The sequence below is a fragment of the Taudactylus pleione genome, unplaced genomic scaffold, assembly GCF_031769625.1.
Source record: "Taudactylus pleione unplaced genomic scaffold, aTauple2 ptg000005l, whole genome shotgun sequence".
Taxonomy (NCBI): Eukaryota; Metazoa; Chordata; class Amphibia; order Anura; family Myobatrachidae; genus Taudactylus; species Taudactylus pleione.
Window position 1 is genome coordinate 12,923,046 of NW_028284408.1, and position 18,500 is coordinate 12,941,545.

Consider the following 18,500-nt stretch of genomic DNA (forward strand, 5'->3'; position numbering starts at 1 on the left):
CCCTACCAACGCCGGACGCAGGGAGCAGATGCTCACACTTATGGTCCGTAGCATTCTTCAGTGTGGCTGCAGTAGCCACTGGAAGAACCGTATTCTTTGCTAAATGGGCAATCGGTGCATCCACTGTTGGCGGTACCTCCCATGGAGCCATATCTTTCTCAGCAAAATGATAAGTAAACTTAAATCCTGCTGGAAGCTTAACACGTTTACCTAGCTTAGCCCAGGATTCCCCCATCACATCAGAAAAATGCATAAAAGAAGGAAAATTCCAAACATGTTTTTTCCTTCTCTTAAATAACGCTGCAGAAGCCGCTTCATCATAATGCTCCTCATCCTCAATTTTTTTGCAAATGACCTGGATAAGCTCAGTAACACCCAAACTATCGGGAGAACTGCCTTCTCAATTAGAATGGTCTATCCATTCCTGATCTAATACCTCCCCATCCTCAGCAGAAGATCCTTTTATCTGAATCCTCCTGAATACTTCCCTTCCCCCAAAAATTGGAGTGTCTGGGCAGGCTGTCGCTTATAAGCACTCGCACCAGACGAGCCCAAGACTGCCTCTAAAGAAGAACAGACCCTGGAAAGTCTATCCATCTGAATAGACATCTCTCTATTCACTAGCTAACTCAGGGGAAGGAGATGGTGGAGCCTGCTGCATAGGAACCTCTCGTAGCTCCTTAGCCAGATCTGTAATCGACTGAGCCATAACCTTTGCCCATACCAGTAACACATCTTCTGATAGAGGGTCCATAAATGAGCATAGCACGGGCGCCTCAACCTCACAGTTTGCACACAGGGCTCCCTGCATCCTACTTCCCTGAGGGAGCGTGGCGGCACATTTAAAACATGTATAATGTACTACAGCACCCTGATTATGCTTGGGAGGTTGGTCCCCCTTTGCAGACATACTGTTACCAGCAACTGCAACTCACACAGAACAAAAAGACCTACAGCCCCAGTCTGCATAGTGAGAGAGAAAAAGAAAATATTTTTTTAAAATAAAACAACAGAAATTTATATAATTAACTAATCTAGTAAAACATAAACAAAAAATACCTAACTACTCTAATCTAGCAATTTTAAAAGGCAAAAAGAACAACAATTTCACTTTTCAGTTTGTACTATACCACACTCCGCAGCCTCCAGACTCTTGGATAGCAGCAAGGAGCAGCAGGTGTCTTCACTTTTCCAATCAGTCCTCCAGGAAACAGCAGGAAATCACCTGACCTGGAAGGACCTCCCACAGGCTTTCTTAGGGAAAACCGGAGATCACAAAGAGCAAACCAGACCCTGCCCGTGCACTTAGTTTGCCGTCTAGCTGCCCAGCATTACTCTCCAAGTAAACTGTGGCAGCTAGTCACAGCTGCAGCCTCCAGGAAACGGCTCCTATGGGGGACTTTTATTAATATCCTAGGGATCCCAGCACACCCATGGGTGCCTGGTGACCCTCTTCCGATGCCCGGAGCGGGATGCAGCAGTGGTGAGAAGATAGTGGCTACCAGTACTGCCCCTAATTCCTACTCCTCCATCCTTGATCCCATAAGGGGATTCAGGCTCTAAGATTCCTTTAGGGTAAAAATGTTTAGACTAGAAACAAACAAAGCCCTATACTTCTTTGTGACTGCCCCTGCTGGGGAGGGTATACAAGGGAGGGGGAGTTTCAGTCAGTCAATTATTTTTAGTGCCCCTCCCCTCCCTCACATCCCAGTGTCAGTGCTTCCCAGATTGGACGAAAGAGGAATAATTTCATCACATACCATTTTCATACAGTTTTATGGGGGTTTTTTTTACCCTCTTAGATTTTAAGTTGTTCCCTGGAAGATCAGTTTATTATTACTCTTACACCAAAAACCCTAAATTCCTGAAATTTTTTATGTATTTATGTTGGAGATGTAAAACTAAAGAAAAATGATTTTATTGAGTTTTGTGTACAAAAGGCATTAATAAATGGGGGGATAGAAGCTTTAGCAATTATAAGCCACAAACCCTGCACCAATACCATATATATTTTCCAAATTAGAGATGTAAATCACACTAAAATAAAAAAAAAACATCAAACAGGCAATCAAGACAATGGAAAACTAAAAGGTCAATCGTCATTTAATGTCTTTATGATCAAACAGCATGCAGCGAGATGACTCTCCAGTGAGTCACAGCGGACACATGAAGCTACACACAATGTGTTTTGCATCTAGCTAATTAGAAAATATTTACTTAGCCATATCCCGATACACCTACTTACCATCTGCACACTCATAACTTGCTTAACATGTTAAAACGGAAAAAAAATGCTTTTCCATAAAGATTAATCAGTAAAAACACAGACAAGCAGAACAAACCAAAGTGTATTCAAATGTGTATTTGTCACATTATTTGATTGATTTAAACCATATAAGCGCTATACTGTCTGTACAATTTTATGGAGTAAAACTTTATATTACAATATATAATACTCAGAATATTATGATTAAAGAACATTTACCATTTGATTTGGGCATTATGAACTGTGAGAAAATTCAATACCATAGTCAGAATTCAATTGTGATATGAATACAGTGGTTGAAAGCGTACAATGTTCCATAAATGTGCAATGAAAAATACTGTATATTAAATCTATATTGAACCATTATACTCTGTATTCCTAAACTGGCATATTACCAAAGCTGACAGATACTGCCGCCTTATAGCCAAATAATTACAAAGAAAGGGAATATTATATTGCCTACAGAGATAGATATAAAGAGAAAAATATAAATGATAAAAAAAACCTAATGAAAACAAACAAAAGGAACTGATCACATAAGAAGGCATGGAGTTCTAGTTACCTATGTGTAAAAAGATACTACTGTATGACATATTTAAAAAAAAATTTGTTGCCATTGCTAATTATTTTCATTCTTCACATACATTGTTTCATTATTTCAACAATATAATTTTCCTCTAACCATCCCAAGTTTCTTAATAAAAAGTGAATTAGAACTGGGTGCACTGCCCGTAGAAGTCATATGACCAGGGTGTCGATCCAATCAACATCTAGTAAGACTGTCATTTCAATACCTATATATAGTACTTACCATTTTACTTACATAACAGTCAATATTATACAGTAGCCAATATGATATTTACATAGATTTAGATTCTGTGTATAGAATTAAGTTTATTGCATGTTTGTAATAATATAATTTCACCAGCAACATAACTCTACACAACCTTGTAATGCTACACTCTAATATATAAGAACAAAACCCATTGAGTTTAATGATCTGGCAGGGTTTAGGGCAGGGCTTGACAAATCCCGGGGGCCAGGTCGCCATGGTGACCAAATTTTGCAGCCTGGCGACCAGATTTTCCAGGGAGGGAGGTTTTACATATACGTTTGTTACGCAGGGCGCCACCTAGAGGAGGGCACCCTGACCCGGCCACTGTAAAGCGGTCTCCGGGTAGACTGTGTCACTGTGACACAGCTGCCTGCGCAGTCCCGCCGCAGCGCTCAGGTGGGCGCCCGCCGACTTTGCTGCCAGAGCTGTCCCCCGCCGACAGTACTCTACTGCTGCTATTGAAGCAAGCAGGTAAGTATGAGCAGGGGAGGTTGGGGGAGCGGGTACAGTTTGCCCGGGCTTGCTGGAGGGGCCAGGCGGGAGCCCGGATTCGGCAGAGCCCCCACTCCCTCATAACTCACTGCAGCCCAGCACATGCTGCTGTGTGCCGGGCTGCAGTGGGAGACTACACTCGGCTGCTAAGCAGCAACCGAGACAGTCTCCTATGCCTGTGGGGGCGGAGCGATCACACTGATCGCGCCACCCCATGGCATGCCACGAAGCTGAGGGTCACACAGCGCCCGCTTTCCCAGAGCGCAGCGGTGCTGAAAAATGATTTAATTACAATTTTTTTAAGCCTAAGGGGGATTGGCCATGCCTTCCGCGATTAGGCCACGCCCCCTTCCCCCAGGACCTGCGCGTCTCTCGGCAGCCCTGAGTCTGAGTAGGGAGTTGTGATGTAGGAGACTGTTATGGGGGGAGTGAGAGGGGCAGTGATGGAGGGGGAGGAAGAGGGGATATGAGGGGCTGTGATGGAGGGGGAGGAAGAGAGGATATGAGGGAGTGTGACGGAAGTGACTGATGGAGGAACTGTGATGAGGGGGATATGAGGCTGGGAGGCTCCCGACAATCAGGTGGTGCTACCAGCCACCCGAAAAGGTGGACAAGTTTTCCGAGGGTTCTGATTGAATCGCGTCATTGTGGTCAGCAAGTATGCCTTAATATGGTCAATTAGTAATCCCACCAAACAACCAGATTTTCACAACAAACATAAAACAAGAGGGTAAAGAAAAAGAAAAAGGGAAAGGGGGAAGGAAAGGGAAAGGCTCGCAGGCCAGGGTACATCAAAAGAAAAACCCACATAATAGTTAAACCTTATTTCAAAGGAACAAAACACAATGTTTATAAGAACTGCAACCCAGGCTATCTACAGTATACAAAAACAAACAATACGGAATTGCTTTGAAACAACATACTACAAAGAATAAGAGCATCCTGCCGTTTCAAAACCACAGTGGGCAATTCCACAGGTTTTTTGTAATAGCAAATAAAACAAAATTGTGAAAATGCAAAAACCTCATTTAAACCAATATTTAAAATTGTTTTAAAAAGTTCTAGCTTTGTGTGGTACTACAGGTTCTTTTGAATATCCATGTATTATAAGGACAATTGCATTTATGTAATTGTATGCATGCAAGAATTGGTAACAGAACTGTAATAGCAGCTCTGTAGTGTTTCTCTATAAAACCCTAACATGCAAAATATGAAGATTGTATCAGAAGCATTTACCAAAATACTATCTTGAAATGTAATTATGATTTGCAAGGTTTTCAGTTATACATTGCTAGTATTTTGGAGCTGCCAGTCACTTGTCAGGTCGCTAGCTGTTGTACCTTGCATTGTCAGGTTATTTATTTCTCCTCCCTTCCCATTTCTCTCAACCTCTTTACTTCCATTGTCAATCACTTTTTTATCCCATCTCTACAACCCCCATTCTCCTGTCTCTCCCTCTGCTTCGCTGTCTCTATCTTTCCAATCTCTCACATTGTCATGAACTTTACACTAATACAGCCACTTGAAGTCAGGCATGTGTCCCCTAGTAGCTGTCTCTTGGATGAGCACCTGAGGCACTATGCTTCCAGTCTGAGCCCAGGACGTCATTTTTTTTGTTTTTGTGTAATTGAGACAAAAGAAAAAGGCACAGAGGTGAAAATTCACAGCAATTAGCTATGTAATTAGATCTTGATATCAGGAAGTAGGCCGCAGCTTGATAAGATGACAATATTTCAAGTCTTGTGGAAGAGGGGGTGGTAATCTCTGCACTGTGTTGGCCCTCCCATGTGAATGCAGAAGAGACTGGAACTGGAGGTGTTCAACCTCCTAATTGGTAGATAAGGGATGTGGATTAAAAGATCTACAATAAAAAGCTTGACAGTGTCTAGGTAGATACCAACTGGTAGATAGGTAATAGGTCGACAGGTACAAAAGGTCGACATGGATGAAATAGACAGGTTCAAAAGGTCAACATGGTGGACACAAAAATGGTTGCCACTTTTTTTGTTTTAACCATAATCTTCACCATAACCCTCCCCTTGGTGCCTAACCTTAACCCTCCCTCCTGGTGCCTAACCCTAACCATTCTCCTAGTGTCTAACCCTAACCGTCCCTCCTAGTGCCTAACCTTAACCATTCTCCTAGTGTCTAACCTTAACCCTCTGGTAAGTGTCTAACCCTAACCGTCCCTCCTAGTGTCTAACCATAACTGTCAGGGGAAGTGCTTAACCCTAACCATGCCTTCCATAGCCTAACCCTCCAGTAAGTGCCTAACAAAAAAATATGTGTAGATCATTCCAATGTCGACTTTTTGACCATGTCACCCTTTTGTACATGTCGATCTTCATCCATGTTGACCAATTGTAGCTGTCGACCTATTGCAGTGAGCTATATTATAAAGTAGGAATGACCAAAAGAGAATGGCCAAGTAAAACTGTAAAGAAATAATAAATTTTTATTAATTTATTAATGGCATCAATAAATATAAAACTACTGTCCTTGGTAAATGAACTGCATAACATTTTTCTCTAGTTCACAAAATAATTGACAAAAAACTTTATTTTCAAAATAATATTTAAAACCAAATAATTTTAAAACCGTATCACATAATAAAATAGGACATAATTAATATAGAAAGGATAAAAAAAATCTCAGTTACGTTGCGACGCGTTTGACAGCATCTAGCCGCTTCCTCGGGAATCGTTCACTGTCCAATTGCCTGAGGAACTGGATGTTCAGTAGGAGTGTCATGGTTTTTCCAATTTTGAGCAATTTTATATCTTGTTTGCACAAGTGATACTGTGCGAAGAATCAGTTTGGCAGTGTGTTTGGAAAGGTGTGGGATTGGGAGGCAGAGTAATAGATGTCTTGGGTCGAGAGATAGTGAGTATCCTATAACAATAGTGATAAGAGGCACAACCATAGACCAAAATGGGGTGATTTGAGGATAGGTCCACCAGGTATGAAAAAAGGTGCCTGGATGGCCACATCGCTTCCAGCATAGAGCAGAGACATCTAGGTTTAAATTCTTCAGGTGTCCTTAAGAGTTCTTTTGTAAGGCGACGCTAATTGATTTTAAAGCATTGGGGTGTATCAGATACCATGTATCAAGACCCAATTGGCAGTCGAGGTCCCTTTCCCAGGCTTGATCGTGGATAAAAAAAGCAGGAGATTCTGGTGATAGAATAGTGTGAAGTTGCTAGATAGAGCCTCCATCTAACAGGTGGTACCTATAATAGCTTTCCAAGGTGGGGTGGGGCTTCTGTTGGTAGACATCTAAAAGAGAGAAAGCGCTAAGTGGCGGAGTTGTAGGAACTAATAGAATCTGGTGGAGGGGAGTCCATGCTTGTCTTGTAGCTCCTGAAACGTGGATGGGGCAAATTTGAATACAGAAGACAAGTCAGAGTGCTGACCCCATGGAAATGAGGGGTTATTCCATAGGGATGTGATAGGGGAAGGATAGGTAGATAAGCAGTGAGGAATTAGATCTATCCCAGTGTGAAAGTGTTAAGCCAACTATGGGAACCAGTCTTGCAGAGCATGGCCTGTGTTTAGACAAAAGTCAAGGCAAGTGTGAGAGCGAGTCCACATCAACCAAGTCTGTTTCCAAATCGACCCAATGTTTAGTATATGGAGGAGAGGGCCAGGTCAGCATTTGACTCAAACGTGTGGCATCATGATATCTGCAAATATCGGGCAAGCCCAGGCTTCCTGCAGAGGTTGGTTTGAAGAGTAAGTTCTTGCTAATGCCTGGAGTTTTATGGTTCCAAACAAACCTGGAGCATGGGGTTTGAACGGAGCAGAGGACGCAGGCCGGTACAAGAATAGGGAGTGTCTGAAAGAGGTATAATAGTCTTGGAAAAATGTTTATTTTTACTCTATAGGGCCAGCCTTATTTTTGATAGTCTGGTGAAGTTCCTCTTTGAAGATATCCACATTTAGAAATGTTATTTGTACTTCAGAAAACAAAGGGAAATGGAAGTTACTGTAGCAGGTTTTTCATTTTATGTTCAAGGTCCGAAGGGCAGGGGCCTGATGTCCAAAATGATACAAATTGGAATAAATTCACAGAAACTGTCCATGATTGTCTTGGGATCATAAAGTGCGCAAATTTGAAAAACCTTTTATGGAGATAATCCTATTAAGAGCACTTTTGCATTTGAGACAAGAAAATAGGATTGAGTCCACCCTGGAATATTATTATATTACATAATTAATACAAAGCAAAATTATACAAACATTTAAAAAGAAAAATACTAATTACAATACCAATGGGGCAGATGTATCGTGCTGCTAAAGCTCTTTTCCTGCTTCGCCACTTATCGAGGCGTAACAGGAAGCAATAATCCTGAGATGTATTAACATCTCAACCGCCAAAGTGATAAGAGAAAACTCTCCAGCGATTCCTGCTAGACCCACAGCGCATCAGCTTAGTGCTGGTGAGCTGCGTCTTACCTCCTGGCCATCCCTACTGCGAATATGTGAGATCCTGCAAACATCGCAAGTTTTCATCCGCAGGTTAGTACACGTACCAGCAGGTAATTCTGCCAATATGTGAAAAAACGGTAAGCCACAAAAACGCGCTTAGCGGTTTTTAATAATTTCTGAATGATTTTACGAAATCGGCAGATAACATAGAACAATGTGATTTTTTTTCTGTTATCTGCTGTCATTCATCCCGAGGCTCATTTTAAGTGTCAAATAGCGCTGGTTATAGCACATTTGGCACTTATCACCTCTTCTTACATCTCTCCCTATTTACTAATTCAAGCCTAAATCCTAGCTGTCAGGCCAGCTCAAGCTTTGTAACAGTATAACATTTACTAGTAGGAAAAATATGTATTTTGCTATGAACAACTCTTGGATAAAGCTTAGCACACTTTAATTTGGGACAGAATGGCAAGTATTGCAAATGGACGCATTGGCCCTCTAATGTCATAAAGCAGCTCTTATAATATCAGTTCAACACTTCCAACATTCTTTATACTAATTTATTAAGCAAACAATTGGACTAGCTGGCATTTTTTTAAAAGAATTTGCTTTCCATGTATGACTGACCTGCAGTCTAAAGCCAAGGTGCATTAAAAACCCTGAGTGGTGAAGCATTGGATGAAGTAATGAGTTAATCTAGTGGTATATGAAATACTCTCGTCATTCACTTGTACACAAATTAAAATCCAGTTTTTAATGGTTCATTATAATTAGCTGTCTCCAGTTACATTTTTATAATTAGTTTCTTGGCCCCTTGAGCAGATAAAGGGTACATTATGAGGCAATTTATTTTTAAAGAGATTCTTCTAAAGCTTTCAAGCTGTCCAAATCCAAACACAATATCCAACTTAAAGGAACTGAACTGTATTAAAAAATGAAATTCTAATTGAAAATAAGCATCCAATCCTATACTCATTACAAATTATTCTGTGCTTTAAAGACTTACATTTCAACCACATTCACATTTTTACCATAATCATGAGGGGAGATCGATGGTGAAATAAACCTCAATGCAAAATCAAACAACACTTTATTAACAGTGGGTCTGATTCAGTAGCGGACATAATGGCGTTTACGTACGCAGAATGAGCAATTGTTTGCCATCGCGCATGCGTATAAGCCGCACTGCACATTGCGATCTCGAACGCACAGAGGAATCCATCACAAAATGAGTGACATGCTGTCAGCTTTTAGGGGTGGTGACGAGGGGAGGGGGGTCTTCATGAAAGCGCAGGCGTGTGCGTTGATGGTACCAATGTTTACACAGTAGAGAGTAATTGATGGGATATAAGAAGGCAGCAGTGGGCGTCTTTGTCACCTGTGTTTTGGCAGGCTTTAGCATATTTAAGCAACTGCGATCTGTAAGCGATTACAGTTGCGATTACATTTGCGTTGGCCACTGAATAATCCCAGTTAACAAAAGCTTTCAATTTGTATTAAGGTAGAAAGTGCACTATAGGCATCCAGAAAGGGATGATTAAAGATTCATATATTCACATTCACTGAATACAATGTGCATGGTTTGGAAATAAACTTAAGGTCTTCTAAAACAGTAAAGTCCTACACACTTTGGAGCTTAAGCAGAGAGAGACTTACACCACTTTGTGCAGCTCAATTGTCATGTAGATACTAAAGTTTGCACTCTGTTAAACAAATGTTGGATCCCAATAGCGGAAAATGGGATTTTGGTACTTACCGGTAAATCCTTTTCTCTGATTCCACAGGGGACACTGGAGGTGCTTACGCTGGGGTATAGAGGCGTGGATAGCTGGAACTGGCACTTTAATTAATTTAGAAGTGTGAAGCTCCTCCCCCTCTATTCCCCACCAGCCCTCAGTTTAGAAAATGAAGACCGAGAGGAGATGGAGAACAACCGGAGTGAAAGGAAGAGAATATCACACAACAACAAAACCATACAACATATGGAACAAACGGAACAGACAGGCGAAGAGCTCTGAGGTGGGCGTCCAGTGTCCCCTGTGGAATCAGAGAAAAGGATTTACCGATAAGTACCAAAATCCTATTTTCTCTTTCATCCACTAGGGGACACTGGAGGTACTTACGCTGGGGACGTCCCAAAGTTTTCCACACAGGCGGGAGCGCTCTGAGGAACCTGCAGTACAAGGCGGCATAACATGATGCTGAAGCCGCAAATGTATCAATCTATAAAACTTTACAAAAGTGAGCACCGATGACCAAGTGGTCGCACGGCACAATAGTAAAGTTGAGGCACCCCTACGTGCCTCCCACGACGTACCCACAGAACGTGTGGAATGAGCCGACACGGACATAGGAGACTGACGATCATTGCTGAGAAGAGCATGACAGATTGTCAGTCTAAGCCAACATGCCAATCCTGTTTGGATGCTGGCCAACCCTTCCGAACAGCCTTATAAAAAGGACAACTAAGACTCGCGTAAGGACGTCGTCCAAGCAACAGAGACGAAGAGCTCTAACCACACCTAGGGTAGAAGAAACACCAGAGTCCTCTACCAAAGAAGGTACCACAATAGGCTAATTTATGTGGAAAACAGACACAACCGTAGGTAGGAAAGTAGCTTGCGTCTTGAGTTCCGCCCTAGCATCATGAAACACAAGGCCTATAAGACAGAGCCCCCAATTCAAACTCCTGCGAGCCGTAGCTAAAGCCTGGAGGAGGACCATCTTCCAAGACAATAGTTAATATCAACCCCTTGGGAGGTTCACACATGGAAGACTGAAGAAACAAAAAATAAAAATACCAAGACTCAGGGAGCCATAGGTGGTACAAAAGGTGGCTGCACCTGCAACACCCCCTGAAGAATGACTGCATCGCCGGTAGGAGGCCCAACCTGCATTGAAAGAAAATAGAAAGAGCAGAAATTTAATGATCCTAGGCAAAGACTAGAATCTAATCTCGTTTGGAGAGAAGTAAAAACGGGAGAACGAAACACCCCTAACGGAAGGCCCCAACTGTAACACCCTATGCAATGATAATGCGCAGCCGAAACCGGTTTCCTGGCGCGAAGCATGGTGGGAATACCCGAGTCTGGGATGCCCGTCCATCTTAAGATATCGGATTTAAGAGCCACCACGTTACACGCAGTTGTGCTAAGTTGGGGTGGACTAAAGGACCCTGCTGCAGAAGATCCGGACGAAGAGGAAGTGGCCCGGATCAACTGCCAAGAAGGACCGAAGAACCAACTCCTCCTAGGCCAGGTTGGTGTCACGAGAATGACTAAGGCCGATTCATGTTTTATTCGTTTTAGTAGACGAGGAATTAGTGGAATCGGAGGAAACAGGTAAACCATGTCGTAGGTCCATGGAATTGTTAGGGCGTCAACAGCCTCTTCCTGCGGATCCAGAGTTCTTGACATGTATCTTGGTCACTGATGTTTAAATCGAGATGCCCCGAGGTCCGCCTAAAGACGACCCCAGTGCGTGAAACGCGTGTGGGTGAAGCTTCCATTCCCCAGAATGGATATCCTGGCGACTTAGGTAATCTGCTTTCCAGTTGTCCACTCCAAGGATGAATACTGCCGACAAGATTACTTGACTGACTCTCGTCCCACTAGAGAATCTGAGATACTTCTCTCATTGCCATGCGACTACGATTGTCGGTCCGGCGTGAATGTAAGCGATGGCCGTCACGTTGTCTGACTGAACTCGTACAGGAAGAGACCTTAGACACTGCGCTGCTTCTAGCAGAGTATGGGAAACTGCTCTGAGTTCCAACATTTATGGGCCACTGTCTTTTGTGTAGGGAACACCAATGAAAGTGATAGTCGAGGACAACAGCTCCCCATCCTCGGAGGCTGGCGCCTGTCATATCCACCCAAGGAGTACCACCCTGGTTACTGGGGCCAAATGGATCAGTTGATATAGATGCAGGCGAGACCCTGACCCCTGTGTTAGCAGGGCCAGCTGGAACACTCGGAAGTAGAATCGTCCATATTGTAGTGCCTTGAAAGCAGCTAACATCTTCCCCAAGAGACGAAGACCAAGAAGCAAGGACACCCTCCTTGATCCTAGGGCTAGCTGAAAGAGCAACTGGATTTTCTGGGCCTTGTCTTCCGGAAGGAAAATCCTCTGTAATGTCGTATCTAGGACCATCCCCAGAACTGGAGTCTTTCGGACGGACTCAGATTGGGTAACTAGAAATTGATGATGTCAGTAAGTCATAGTCCAAGAGAAGTGATTCCGATGGAGCCTTGATTAACTAGTCGTCATGACAGACAAACCTAGTGGAAACACGGGGAGCCGAGGATAACCCAAACAGCCACGCCCGAAACTGATTGTGAGTTTGCAAAATCGCAAAATGCCGTAAAGCCTGATGCGGTTCCCAATTTGAGACATGGTGATGTGCATCCTTTATATATAGAAAAACTCTGCCGGTTCCAAGCTTGCAATGATAGACTGAAGCGACTCCATAGTGAAATGCTACAGTTTAAGATATTGTTTAAGACTTTAGGTTTAATAGGGGCCTTGTCCGTGGACACCGGCAGACTCGTAGAAAAGAACCGATGTGGAGTGGAAAGCTCGAAAGCTATTCGGAACCGCACGAAAAGCAAGGAGACAGTCAGCCACCTGTTGGTCGACTGGTCTTTGATCCTGTCGATGTGTAACTGTATGTGGGCAACCTTTTTCCTCTGCCACCCCTAATGTGCGAGGGGGTACCTCTGGCCCTTTAACAAAAGGGATGGGCACGAAAGGAATGAAATGAGGGACCTGTAAGTCCTCCTGCGAAGCATTCAAAGGGAAGAGAGAAGACTTACTTGTCTTGGGATATCCATTTGTCCAGTTCTGGACTAAAAAGCATATGTGAACCGTAGACCCTCAACTGCCCGTTTGGATTCTGCATCCGCCTGCCAAGAGAGTAAGTAGAGAACTCTGCGGGCAGAAATAGCAAAAACGGACATACGAGCACTGATCTGTCTCTCTGGAGACCCTGGTCAATTTTAAAACCCATTAAGCTGATGCATGAAAATATTGAGACAAAACTCAGTTTTGCTTTTCTCCACAGAAATCTTTAGTAAAAGGCGAACGATTTGTGTGTTCTAAAGAGAAGCCAGAGCATGTAAACTGCTGACTCAGAGTTCTGCTAGTAATCGTAACTCTGCTCTGGAAGTATCCAAGCCCGTAATCAACTGGTCCACCCAGCAAATTACAGCATAGATAACCGAAGCGATAACAGGCGTAGGTCTAAATTGGGCTCCTGCTGCAGTGTAAATTGGATCGCAGTGTTGTTCCAAACCACTAGCAGAAGAGTCCTAAATTAACGTAGCACCTGGCAAAGGAAGCGTTTTCTACAGGAGGAGGTGTTTCCCAATGTTCCATCATGGATGATGGAAATGGATAGCTGGAAGGGAAATGACATGGATTTGGAGCCGCTTATCCAGTTGTTTCCAGGCCACAGAAAGCTGTTCTAGAAGCTCTAGCTGAGCTGCAGGGACTACTTCCTCAGGTACATTAAGGATCTGCCTGACCGCTAGAATTAAAAAGGCTCCACTCCCTGAGAGGCAGATTCTAAGTAGAGCGGCGCAGAGCTGTGAGGGGTTCCTCATTTGACTGGAGGACAGTCGGCAGAGGATGCTTAGTGCAGGCTTATGATAGGCAGTGGAGGACAATGTAGAAGCGGTATACAATCTGTACCTGTTCAGATAGTTGGTTAACCTCCTATTGGTCGTTAATTCAGACATTACAGCCGCCATAACTCCTGCCATGTCAGCGGCCCATGCAGGAGTAGGTGAGACCGCAATAGCCACAGAGGATTATAATAGTATCTATAGTGGGAGGAAACCCACGCAAGCACAGCGAGAACACACAAACTCCACACCCCAGGGCGTAGTGCACCGTCTGCGCTGCCCCTTCGGTTACTAAACAAGCATCACATAGCGTGGTGCCAGCAGCATTTGGCTTAGTTTGTTGTTACATTTGGAACAAACATTTTCTAATAAGCCATAGTCCAGACATATACACATACAGCCACCCACGCAGAATCAGACTCTATGAATAAACAGAGACAGAATACAGAGACAGAAGGCTAGTGAGAAACAGAGGAGTTCACACCACTCCTCCCAATAATTCAGATTCCCTGCACTTTGTACACCTCAGTGTTATCTTCACAGCCCCTTTTGGAAAGGATCCTGTAGAAGGGGTGTGTGCTAGGAGAATCAATCCTTCTGCCCAGTGTGTGGCTTCCGCACTCTCCTGTAATGAGGAGAGTTGCAGGTAGTGTGTTAAAAAAACGGCAGCCACGCTGTTGTAACAGCCGCTTGCCGCGTATAGAGAGATAGAGAGCCCGCCTGGTCCGCCCCTGAGGCATGCAATATGGTTGCTTAACGCTGCCCATATATTAACTATTGCTCTCTGACTGCCCCGCTACTTGCCGCTCTCTAGCGGGGGGAGGGGCGCCTGTGTAACGCTGGCTGCGCCACCTGTCAACCCCTCTACATTGTAAACTAACGGGGAGAGGGGAGAGACTTGTTAGATAGAGAGCATAGCGCTGCTCTAACCAGCGTTGTAGGGAGAGAGCCAGCGCTGCTAAGCTCCGCCCTCCGTCTTCATCCAGGCTTGCCGCGCTAACCTGGCTGCCCACCGCCTAACGGGGGAGCCCAGCGCTCACAGACTCCTTCAATTAACAGCCACTCGCCGCGACTGAATGAGTGAAGCAGCGCTATAGTGCTGCATACAACATAGGGCGGGAGACGTGCAGCCATACTCACTGCGCTCCCCGGCGGCTCTCTCAGCTGCAGCACACTCTGCTCTTGTGTTAGAGATGTGCTGTGGCGATAAAGGAGCTGTCAGTGCTTTTTTAATAAGCCCTGTGCACTCCTTCCTGTTCTTCTAAGAACAGGGCGCCAGGTACCCGGACCGCACCTTTAGAGAGGTGGCGAAGGGTACTTAGTAAATGTAAAAGATGTAGGAAAATAAATATCCTAAATAAAAGAAAACAATAAACATATGTGTTGCTAGAGCACAGCAAATTGTGACTAGCTCCAATGGCACATTTTCTAAACTGAGGGCTGGTGGGGAATAGAGGGGGAGGAGCTTCACACTTCTAAATTAATTAAAGTGCCAGTTCCAGCTATCCACGCCTCTATACCCCAGCGTAAGCACCTCCAGTGTCCCCTAGTGGATGAAAGAGAAATACTCAATGATATGGTATAAGTACACAGTAATCAAATAAGCATCCCAACTTCCAGCTATTGCTCTCCAGCAGCCGAATGCAATGACGCTTCTATGAAGGTGTATGATCTTCAGACAGCAAAGCCATTCTGGCGGCAGCAAAATGTAACTGCAGGAGGCGGGAACAGCAGCCTGCTTGCGGATAGCAAACTGCTAACGCTGACAAACTCACTTAATTAAAATTGATGTGCACATTGCCCAGAAGAGTGGGTTCACACAAATACACTTATTCAGATTTGTGCAATTCTAGCACACCCACTCGCGCCTGAAAAGGCGGAACAAGGTGAGATCTAACGAAGACAGAGTACAGAAAAAGCTTGTTCAAGGAACTGATGCAGACTACATATGTCTATAATAATAACAATATAATTAACAGGTGGTCAAGGGCAGATGCCAAAACAAGGTGATGACAGTCGCCATCACTAGTGAGTTGCTTGTGATTGGCACATTACCAATGCACCACTGACTCTGATAGGTTCTTTCTTTGTTGCTTGTGTATATATTGTTTTTGTGAGCATGTTTTGTCAGATTTTTTTGTACATGACATTGAGGTTTGTTCATGCTGTATTAAAAAGAGTTTTCAAGTTCTATTGAAGACTAATAGCGAAAACATATATCACAAATAACACAAAATGTGTTTGTGATGTATTGGACATCTGTAAAGCGGGAGCATATGCAACTGGTACCGACTTGCACAATCATTTCTAGACTAGTGGTCTCCAACCTGTAGCTCGCGAGCTACTGGTAGCTCGCAGTCTTAATTTTGGTAGCTCGCCCAGCTACAGTACTGTCGAGTAAGCTAGGAGTCAACTAGGTGAAAGTGACCTCTGATGCACGCTCCCTTGTGACATCAGTGCCATGGGGGGAGCCACGGGGAAGTGCATCAAGTGATTGCCGTAGCCACTACAGCAATCACCAGATGTGCTTCCCCGTGGTTCCACCCATGGTGTCTATGCCACGGCGGAGCGGCACAATACATGACGAACACAGCGAGCGATTTCTGCCATGCCTATATCTTTTGTTCCTCTACTGCACGTACCTCCTTGGAGATGGTAATTAACAGTGAAATGTGCCTGTTCTTAAACTTTATTTACAAATTGCAACTATATTAATTAAACGCATTATTGTTTTTTATTAAACATTTTTTTTTATTTTCATTAAATGACCTTCAATTGTTCGTTATTAGCCAGATTTTTTTTTTCTATAATTTTAGTAGTTCTTCAGGAGGTTTAATCTTTCTCGAGTAGCTCACACCTCAATTAATGTTGGAGACCACTGTTCTAGACTATTGCAGCTTTGCATAAGCATGCAACTGTGAGGTTTATAGAGAGTGCGTTTCATGCCTGATTTTGTGGCGTACTTGCATCAAGCTCTGCATCAGGCCCTTTGTATCCAAAAGTTGGGTTTCAACTACTCAAAAATAACATACATATATTTCATGATATCAACTCAGATACTTGCACACTAATTACTTATCTTCTTGTATGACCCACTAAACCCAGTGTAAGCAAATATATATTTGAACACTCAGTGTTGTCCATTTATGCCAGTATATTAAGCTGATACAAATAAATCTAACTTACACCTCTACCATGTTCCATCTGTGCACACATTAAGTACTAGTGTGCAGAAACAAGTGCCATAACTTGCCTGATCAATGTAGAACACAGTTCCAGCTCTTATCTCTCTCCTCTGTTTGAGATCAGATTCCGTAGTGTCTCTTGATAGAGCAATGTACTCAACCTCTTGCTTCGTCAGCTCCTGTAATGACAAGAAATATTACATAACCAACAAACTGGAATGCAACATTTACTACAGTGGTCAGAAACTTGCTATACTTACTTTTGTATTATAATTTGTGCAATTACTGTAAGTGCAGCCATTGACAATAACGCTAAAAAAATTGCAAACATTATTATTATGTTATCCTCCATTACAGGAAAATAATCAGTAACAGGTCCAACTTCCAACACTAATTTTAATAGCACTGAGATTGTCAATCATATAATGACACTATAGATGGGGCAAAACTCCATCTAAAATGTCCAGCTGAAGATTTCAAGAGAGCAAAGAACATATAGCTTACAAGTTAACGAGTGTTTAAGACAAAATAATGTTGTAGTTACTACACAGTACTAATAAAGTTGGACTTATCCTTTTATATATAATAGTACTGTACTGCAGATTTCTGGCTTCACTTGCAATTCAAAGGAGCTTGTGTGGTGGCTCTCAGAGTACAAAAAAAAACCATGGCAACAGTCCTCATGTCTTCTCTTTGTACCCCGAATGCCAACCCACATGCTTAGGTATGTGTGTGTGTATATATTTTATATATACAGCGTATGTATAATACAGATATGTAATACAGATAAATTAAGCATACCAAATACTGCATAGCAATAGATCGCCTGAGTGGGCCTGGAGGGCCAATGAGGAAGATATCTTGTCCCAAAAGGTCTTTTTGCATTATCCATCTCAGGTGCTGTGCTACTGATTGACATAGTGGATCAGAAACTATAAAAATAAAATTCAAACAGATCATTAATGCAAAATGGAAAAGCCAAGAAAATGTCAGCACTAATACAGTATAATTTTATAATTGACCTTTTGTTTTATTCAAAAGCACAGAAGCAAATCCCAAAAACTAAAAATTGTTAGAGAAAATAAATTTTTTTTTTTACTTAAAATGTTGTCTAAGGCAGTGGTTCCCAAGCTGTGTGCCGTGGCACCCTGGGGTGCCTCAGGGCACTTGCAGGGGTGCCTCGGGTTGGTGGTCCCGTACGAAATAAAATAATTTTTAGTCAGTGTGATGGGCAAAATCAGTGCTGGTGGCTGCCAATCACAAATACATGCACAAAAAGAAGCGCAGCCCTGTCACCCCCACATAACTGAACCGAAGGGTAACATATTAGCACAATTGACTTCATTTAATTTTTGGTGTTAAAAAAAAACTTTTGACCCAGAGGTGCTGTGGAAAAAATGCTGATACTCTAGGGCACCGTGGTTTGGAAAAGTTTGGGAACCACTGGTCTAAGGTTTCCTGCAGAGTTTCTTCATGTGGTCTTGTTCTATTGTTAATGTATTCTACATACAAGATAAGATGTTAGTGAAACTACTAGTGCCCTGAACTGTGTAGAGAACAGAGTTTGGTGTACCTTTGCTATCCATGTCATGGAAAAAGTAGACTGAGACTTCAGATGGCAGCAAACAGTACGTATCCAAGTCCAACATAATGGCTGATTAATGTCG

General features: G+C 43.1%; 1 protein-coding gene and 1 non-coding gene across 2 annotated transcripts in view; both read right to left on the bottom strand.

Annotated features, from left to right (window-relative positions):
• The window catches only part of VWA8 (von Willebrand factor A domain containing 8), a 428,582-nt gene that overhangs the window by 369,265 nt on the left and 40,817 nt on the right, over positions 1-18,500 (bottom strand). Inside the window, exons 4-5 of the mRNA XM_088482592.1 lie at positions 17,635-17,765; positions 16,902-17,012 (exon numbers count right to left, since the gene is read on the bottom strand). Of these exons, the coding sequence (XP_088338718.1) occupies positions 16,902-17,012; positions 17,635-17,765 (242 nt within the window). The remainder of the gene's footprint in view (positions 1-16,901; positions 17,013-17,634; positions 17,766-18,500) is intronic.
• On the bottom strand, positions 13,024-13,140 carry LOC148543209 (U5 spliceosomal RNA). Its single transcript, XR_015870081.1, has one exon. It is a non-coding gene; the product is annotated as a U5 spliceosomal RNA (small nuclear RNA).